The sequence below is a fragment of the Loa loa genome (genome assembly GCF_000183805.2).
Source record: "Loa loa unplaced genomic scaffold supercont3.97, whole genome shotgun sequence".
Lineage (NCBI taxonomy): Eukaryota > Metazoa > Nematoda > Chromadorea > Rhabditida > Onchocercidae > Loa > Loa loa.
The window spans coordinates 129,409-138,372 of NW_018108277.1; the positions used below are offsets into that span (position 1 = coordinate 129,409).

The 8,964-nt window shown below is 28.2% G+C and overlaps 3 protein-coding genes across 3 annotated transcripts in view; all 3 read left to right on the forward strand.

Moving 5' to 3' along the window:
- Positions 1–1,021: 1,021 nt before the first annotated feature.
- On the forward strand, positions 1,022–3,055 carry LOAG_17582 (hypothetical protein; the record flags this gene model as incomplete). The annotated part of the gene is made up of 7 exons (XM_020450242.1): positions 1,022–1,145; positions 1,466–1,597; positions 1,678–1,736; positions 2,190–2,359; positions 2,481–2,553; positions 2,784–2,891; positions 2,978–3,055. 7 exons carry the CDS (start codon positions 1,022–1,024, stop codon positions 3,053–3,055), a joined length of 744 nt encoding a protein of 247 aa, XP_020306108.1.
- Positions 3,056–3,438: 383 nt separating this feature from the next.
- Positions 3,439–5,032, forward strand: LOAG_17583 (hypothetical protein; the record flags this gene model as incomplete). Its single annotated transcript, XM_020450243.1, has 5 exons — positions 3,439–3,609; positions 3,921–4,123; positions 4,280–4,395; positions 4,462–4,628; positions 4,946–5,032. The coding sequence occupies 5 exons, from the start codon at positions 3,439–3,441 to the stop codon at positions 5,030–5,032; spliced, it is 744 nt and encodes a 247-aa protein (XP_020306109.1).
- Positions 5,033–6,591: 1,559 nt separating this feature from the next.
- Positions 6,592–8,964, forward strand: part of LOAG_17584 (STE/STE20/FRAY protein kinase) — a gene marked incomplete at both ends in the record, with an annotated part of 7,559 nt that continues 5,186 nt past the window's right edge. Inside the window, 4 exons of the mRNA XM_020450244.1 lie at positions 6,592–6,822; positions 7,525–7,614; positions 7,926–8,057; positions 8,599–8,727. Of these exons, the coding sequence (XP_020306110.1) occupies positions 6,592–6,822; positions 7,525–7,614; positions 7,926–8,057; positions 8,599–8,727 (582 nt within the window). The remainder of the gene's footprint in view (positions 6,823–7,524; positions 7,615–7,925; positions 8,058–8,598; positions 8,728–8,964) is intronic.

An 8,964-nucleotide genomic window follows, 5' to 3' on the forward strand; every position in this document is an offset into this window, starting at 1 on the left:
GTGTATGCGATATGTATGTAATTGTGTATGTCTGTCTGTTTCTGTGCATGTGTGTATGTGTGTATGTATGTATGTATGTATGTATGTATGTATGTATGTATGTATGTATGTATGTATGTATGTATGTATGTATGTGTCTATGTATGTATGTGTCCATGTATGTATGTGTGTGTGTGTATGTGTGTGTGTGTTTATACCTTCAGCTAAAAAGTTTTAATTAATTAAAATGATTAAAACTCTAAGAACTGAATGTTATTTCCGGTTTAAAATGATGTTGGTCAAAGACAGAGGTAGCATTTCGTTCGTAGCTTTAAAAATGTTAATACAAGAGGATTTTGAGAGATCCTGATGTAGGAGGATTTCGAGAGATCCTGGTGCAGGAGGATTTCGAAAGATTCTGATGTAGGAAGATTTCGAGAGATCCTGATGTAGGAGAAATTTGAGAAATCTTGATATAGGATAGGTGATGAGAAAGCAGGAATGCGTTATGAATGGAATTCGTGGTATTCTTTTTTCCATCAACAATTTTTCACTTTCAGTTATTTCACAGTTTTAATTTCATGATTAGCTTTCCTTATTTGCATCTAAGTTTCTATTATTTTGGCTTAAATTGAACTTGCTCATCTCTTTTTTTCTTCCCAATGAATGCAACGGTCTATGCATAGAAATTATTTGTTAGCGAAATTCTAATTATTTAAATTATCCATTATGATTTAAATCATTCATTGTTTGATTATCTGTAATGAATGACAATGCCAAAAATAGTTTTTTTTTTCTTTTTATTTATGCAACAAATATATAAAATTGATACAATGATATATAGTAAATTTTATATGAAAATAATGCAGTGATAAAGTGATATAATTTATATAAAAATGATATAATATATGAAATCGATATATGATATATTTGCAAAAAAGATATGATATATTGTAAAGAAATGAAATTGATATACGGTAAATTTTGTTGAAATAAAGGAAAATATTTATAGAGTATTGTATTTGTGATATCAGTTGTATCCATGATATCGAGAATTTATTCATTAACGAGATGTTCTTCGACACTAACAACAACAATCAATTCCTTCTATGATATTATCATAATTGGTGGTGGAATGGTTGGTAATGCGATGGCTTGCTCTCTTGGTTAGTTAATCGAGTTTTGGTATTTTGTGTTTTTGGGAAAGTATGGTTGGAGAACTGGTCGAATTTTGATATAATTTATCTGAACATTTTTGGACATTCTATTTTCATTCTCATTCTCTGTGTTTGATATAATATATTTCATTGATCTTTACCAAATTCAACATGAAAAAGAATGTTTTGACATGAAGATTACGAACTATTTTGTTTTGCAAATGCAATTATTAAAATATAAACATTTTATGGAACATTAAAAAAACATAATTTAGAAAACATAACATCGTTATTTGCTCGTAGAATGACAAATTGTTATTTTGTTCCAGGATTGAATAAACGTTTCAAATCGAAAAAGATACTTGTGCTGGATTCAGCAGAAATTAAAGCACCGATAAAAAATTCACCATATGGAAATCGAGTTACAGCAGTATCACCTCCGTCTGTATTACTTTTCCAAAGTACGACTAACCTACTTTATTTGATTATTCCCTTACACTCCTATCTTGAATTTCCTTCTTATACAGCAATTAACTTGCAGAATTGGGAATTTGGAATGATCTTGTGGATTTGAGAGTGAAGCGAGTTGATAGACTTCAGGTTTGGTCCTTTAAAAATTACTTGATCGTAGCAAGTAAAATATGTATATTTAACTGAGTCATAATTGAATTGGAAGTACTAGGTTTGTTTGTTAGAATTAATTGATTGATTTAAGCTTAATAAGCAAGCACTCTTATGGGTTGTCATAAATCTCTTACAGTTATCATAAACATTATCTTATAGTTATCACAAACATTTGGTTATCATAAAGTATACGTTTGAGAATCAATTAAATATTAGTTAAATGCTGACAGAATCATCTATAAAGACTTCACGGTTTCTTTTTCAAACTTCCAAAACTTTAATGCAAAATTTAACCCTGTTCGAAATTTATTTGTAAAGTAAAATTATAAAGTAGAAAAAAGAACTACGGGACTATATATATATACATATATGTATATATATATATATATATATATGGAGAGAAAGAAAAAAAAAATAATACATATATAGGTTCTGGACAGTTGTTCACATTCATCAATACGATTTGCCCAGCCAGATCCAACCAACGAAGTCGCTTATATGATCGAAAACCATGCAATCATCGGATTTCTTTCAAATCGTATCAAATCAAACTGCCCAAATGTCACAGTTAGGACGAAAGCAAAAGTAGTTGACTGTAGGTATGGTGATAGAGAAAAAAAAAAACTTTTTTTCTTGGGACTACACCATTTTTGGATACCACGAAAAGTTTGTCATACTAACATCATGAATTGTATCTTTGCAAAACAAAGTTGTTTTCAGAACTCCATCTAGTTTGGATGAATTTGCTACAGTTATACTGAATGATGGAACTAAATTGCAAACATCTCTTATTGTTAGTATTTGCGAAATCTTTAGGGATCTTGAAATAATATTCATATTTAGTTACTCATTGGGATTTCAATAAGATGAGGTAATATTGGTTAAACTAATTATTGATTTTTCTTAGTTAAAAAATATAAATAGCTAAATGCATTATTGGGTAAACAGTAAATTTAAGCCGTTAGATTGCAAAATATGGCTTACATCTTCAATATAATGTGTGAGGATGAAGAAATTTTATAGATTGGTGCCGATGGTGCTAGAAGTGTGGTGAGAGATATGCTCAACTTCAAATACACTTCATGGGGATATGGACAGTCAGCAGTGGTTGCAAACCTTCAGGTGCAAGCTGTAAGTTTTTTAGTTTTCGGATTGCATAGAAAAATTCAAAACCATTATATTTTGTTCTAAAAAGTGAGGCTTATTTTTTACCCTAGGATCTTTCTCTCCCTTTTATTATCCATACTGTTTCGGACATATTATGCATAGGGTTAACTCGTGATGTTGAAGCATAATCTTTTGTCATTAATCAGTTATTGCCATTTCTTGAACATTTTTTCCATCACTTAATTCCAGTCTTTTATACATTCACTTTTTTCTGCTTTACTAGGTAAAGAAATTTTCAGTAATTTATATGGCCGATTGAGTTCTAGTTTCATTCATTTAAAAGTTTCATATCACTTTTCATCGTTTCTAAATTAAGTCATGAAAATGTATCTCCTGTTTCATGATCTGATTAGCATTAAGCAAAACATAATTCTCCTCTTCCCTCTCCCTACAAAAAAAAAAAAAAAAAAGAGAAGAAATTGATCTTTAATCTTCTCTACAAATTGTCACATGTATAATAATCTGAATAAAATTTTGGTTAGAAGTATAGACAAAATAACGATCATTTCCGATGGAAAATAATTGCGTTGCATGGGAAAGATTTACGCCAAGTGGTCCTGTAGCTCTGCTACCACTTACTGAAAATATGAGTTCAGTGACATGGTCGACAAATACAGAGCATGCTGAAGAATTGCTTTCATTACCACCGGAAAAGTTTGTTGATGAGCTTAATGAATTTTTGGTAAATCCTTCAATTTAAATTCTTGAAATCTTTGAATTCGATTCAATTTCGTCAGCTAAAATAGAAGAGAGAATAATCTGTGCTATTAATGTTTTAACTTTAATATAAATGAATCACGTGGGGGTGTTTAGTGATTTTGACAAGATTTTTGGAAATTAATAACATCCATGAAATTTATGTATCATACATGATAAACATTTTTTTCGTAGAGAATTATGAATTACAAAATATGTAGTATTTTAAATTGCTAAGGATTTGGGATCTAACAGTTGACAATTTTTCTGTCTGAAAAGATTAAATTTTTTCTTCAGACCACTGACATTCATCAAAATTCCATAACAAATCAGTTTTTATCACTAACGGAACAACTATTAAAAGGAGTATTTTCCGTAAGTGAGAAGCCAAGACTTACTTTTCCGACGGTTACATCCTTATATGAAGATACTCGTGCAGGATTTCCACTGGCTTTTGGACATTGCTATAGTTATATTATACCAAGAGCTGCGCTGATTGGGTTAATTTTTCTATAATTATTCACTGAGATGTGATATTATTGGTCTTTAAAATAATCACAATCTCGCCATATGCGTAAATGAATGAATTAAATCTAATTAAAGAATTAGTGATTTATAATTAAATTAAGGTATGATAAGATTTGAAAATTTTTTAGTGATGCGGCTCATCGTACTCATCCGTTAGCTGGACAAGGAGTTAATCTCGGATGGAGTGATGTGAAAATATTGACAAGTTGCCTGGAACAATGTGTAATTGATGGTGGTGATTTAGGTAAGTCGGTTTTTCAGTTGGTTTAATTTTTTTATTTGAGAATCATAATTTCGACGAATATTTCAGGTTCGCTTACGTATTTGTCCGATTATGATACACATGCACAACGACGGAATGTACCTGTGCAGGTGGCATGTGATTGGTTGAATAGACTTTATTCGACGAGTAGTACGCCACTCATTCTTATGCGTTCCTTTGGTCTTAATATGGTCGATAGATTAGCACCTTTAAAAGTATACTTTTCTTTCTGCAATTGTTTTGGTAATTTGTTCTTAGCACTAAGGCGATCATTTTTCTTTTTTCTTTTTTTTTTTGGGTGTATTGGTCATCCTCATGTGCTTTCTATTTTCTTTGGCAAAATTCGAGAATACTATCACTTCGTGTTAAAAAGTATGAATGGAGTCGTATAATTAGGATATCCTTAGGTGATATCAATTAGATGCTCTTTGGATTCAGAACTTTTTTTTTGTGAAGTTTTCTTATTTTGCGAAATATTTTTGTAAAACAAAGATTGCTTTGATTCATCATGATTTTTTATTTTGTCGTTCAGTGCTATAATGATTTCATTTATCTTACTCTTACCACAGGATCTTATCGTTTATCGGACGTCAACGTAAACAATGCAATGCAATGCTGAACATGGCAATGACATCGACAACAGTCCCAATTAGCAATAGCAAAAGAAGCAGTAGTAGAATAGTAAACAATTAGGGAGCAATTATCGATGTTACTTAACCGCTGTGATAATTTTCCATAGGGTTATTTGAGGTGAATTTTTTCTGTGGACGAATAAATCAGGTTTTGCAAAAGTCGACAATTCAGGTTTCAATTCGCGGTTGATGTTTTTTAGTTAATAAATTGAGGCTATTTTTAATACATACTAAATGAACGGTTTTATCTACTGTCGTGAAAGTACTTAAGGTATTAGAATGTAAATAATGTAGTTAATATAATCTTTTAGACTTCAATAATATAATGCTGGTATTAATAGAAATTACGTAATATGTGATCTTAAAAAATGGAAATCGAAGTAATCTACTGAGCTGACTGACAGAGCAGTTGACAATTTTGAAAATAAAATTCGAACAATTGAAATTAAACTTAAAGACATGGAAAATAATTGTGAAGGAAGAAAATTAACTAAGGGTGAAAAATAATAGTATGATAAAAAGTTGATAGTGCCGGTTATCATTTCTTTGTGTTATTGTTCATTGTTTGTTATGTTATCCATTTATTTATTGTAACTCATCAATTAATGATTATAAATTAGTGATTGCGAATGATTTGGCAAAATAAAAAAAGAAAAAATCAATACTCCAGAAATAATTCAAAAAACCATGCAAAAATACATGCTACCATTCCGAATATCATTAAATTGGCTCACAGTTAGAGGAGAAAATCACTATCATCTACAATAATATTCACCAAATTAATTACCACTATTCGGTATTACAGTTAAAACAAAGTAATTCTTATAACATCTGAAAATTTTTCTTTCCAGATTTTCTATTTTTTCAACTTTCATTTCAAGCAAATGGGTTATTGATTATACCGTTATGAATTGAATTATTCCAAATTTAATTTGATCAATGAATTAAAAACTATCATCTTTCAAGTTAGTTCCCAATTTTTTTTGGGCCGAAGGAAATTTGTATATATGTACATAAATTTCGCAAGCTGGTTTTGCGTTTTGTTTTTTTAATAATTTGAGATTTTTAAAATGATAAGATTTTGTGGTTCAATTCATATTGAACAATAAATTTGATTGAATTAAACTTGAAATTTGATTAAAACACAATGAAAAAACTTCGAATTCAATTTTCCTATTAAATCTGATGCAATAAATTAAGGTTAAATCCGATTTGATAAAAAGAAAAAAGACTTCCTCACCTATTTATTATATTAAAATTTAACTAAACTGATTAATATGTAATGGTAGGCTTTTCTTTCTGTTTTTTTTTTCTCGACTTCTCTCCAATTTTTTTTTCGCTGAAATAGTAAGTAATATTTATTCCAGAATATTCTCCATTCTACTTTACCTAATAACTTTGCTCTGCTAAAACGCGCTTAAAGTAGTAGTGGTAGTTCTAGTAGTAGTAGTAGTAGTAGTAAATAGTAACAGTAAGTAAGTAACTAAACAAGTAATTTTATTTGGGATTATATTACTTAATCGTTATTTATCAATTTGTTATAGTTATGGCTGAAAGTGAAACTGAATTGGAAGAATCTGGCAAATTATCCGAAATGTCACAGCAAGATGTTTCTGGGCCAAGTAGCATGGAAGTGTCTGTAATGGAAGAATCTGGCGAATCATCATCACAAATTCATCATCAGCAACATGTCGAAGAATCATCTTGGCCAAGTAGCAGAGAAGACTATAGGCTGGTGGAAATTATTGGAAATGGTGCAATATCAACCGTTTATAGGGTTACATTATCTATGATAAAATTTATGATTTCTGTTTTTTTTCTTTTTTAATGTTTAAAGTTAAATTTGGCTTAGGCCATAAGCTGCAAACTTTGTGTTGCTTTTTACACATTCAAATAAATATAAAGTAATGAAATGTTCGATTCATTTTTCTTTTCTTTTTTTTAAAGGGTTTGAATTTTTGTGGTAAATAATAAAATAATATTGAAATTTTGTTAGTAAATTTTGTTAAATTCAAATTAAGCCATAAGATTCAAATGAAAAAAATTGAAGGGATGATATAATTTAAATGAAAAGATTGAAGAAAAATCAAATTAGTTTGATTTTTCTAATCCAAAAATAATAAATAAATAAATAAATAATTTAGCAATAAGGAAAGGAGAAAAAAGTAATTAATTATAAAATGATAATGCAATAGGATTATTCAACATAATCTCCGATCATCTTTTTTCTTTGATATAATATCCGGTTATTTATTTTAATGTCATATCCGGTTATTCATTTTGTTATAATATCCGGCTAATCACTTCGGTACAATATTCGGTTCTGATAAAATATGTCCAATTGCATATCATATTATCATGTAATGATCATGATACGAAATTGAAATAGTTGGAAGGAATGAATTTCTTCTTTTTTCCCTTTACTAAATTTCAATGTCACAAAAGAGAGAAAAAAAAAAAAAAAAGACTCATTTTTTAGGGTGTTTGTGTGGAGCGAAGAGAAATATGCGCAATTAAACGGATTAATTTAGAAAACTATGATTTAGCACAATTGGGGAAAGAAATTAGGGTATACTTCTTCTTTTCTTTTTAAATTTATATTAAATGGATAATAATTTCAGATTATTTTTGAAATGGTTTAATTTTCTAAAATTTTGAAAATTAAATTTGCAAAATGAAAATGAAGAAATTTTGTTTTAAGCATATAATCTGTTATGCAATTAATTACTAGAGATAATTAATTTGCATGCATATTTTATTTAGTTTCATTTTTTTTTCTTTTTGTTTTTGATACCCTAATTAGGGGCATATTTAATTTTATTTTATTTCCTTCATTCCTTAATTTGGAACATATTTAATTTAATTTTCTTACGTTTTTAGGCATTAAAGATATGTCGACATACTAATATTGTTAGCTATTATACGTCATTTTATGTAGGAGGCAATATGTGGGTGGTGATGCGATTGCTTGATCGTGGAAGTCTGCGCCAAATTATGGATCGTCTAATCACGGTAAATATTAGTTAGTTAGTCAAATTAAAATTCAATCATTGTTCAAAGATTATAAATGTATATGAATAATTTATTCAAAACCATTTTATCGAAAATTTAATTTTCTGTATATCTTATATATAATATTAAATTCATACTTGATTAATTCAAAATAAAAGAATTAGTGGTACAAAATTTTATAACTGAATTGAATTTACCCTAATTAATTAACTGTGAATTTAATCTCAAAAAATTTTTAACATATTGTAATAGATAAAATACCAATAATATTAAGAATGTTTATACATTATTTTGAATGAATAATAAAGTGTCAATTATATTTAAATATATATATATATATATTCATCATTGTTTATATACCATTAATATCTTTTGTCAATATTTCTTCTTTTTTTTGGTTACTAATTAATTGGTTAATAACAATAAGTCCAATCAATTAATTATAATGCTAAAAAAAAACAAGCGAAATTCATTGAAATTGATTTTACTAATTTCACTAATTAGTGAATAATTCTAAACATTTCTTTAACATATATTTTAGTCAATGGGCGGCCGAAATGCGCTAACTAGAGGTCTATTAACTCAGCCTGTAATTGCTACAATACTAAAACAAATTTTAGCTGGATTGGAATATATTCATGATGGCGAACTTATTCACGGCGATGTTAAGGTATTAATTTCATATTAACTTTTTTAATGTTAATACCAATTAATTAATTAATCCCATATTATTTGTTAAGCAAAATAAGCACATTATGGTATATGATTCGTAATGATTATAGATTTTTCACAAAACACATATATAGATTACACATATATAGATTTATATATATATATATATATATATATATATATATATATATATATATATATATATATATATATATATATACTACTACTACGTAAC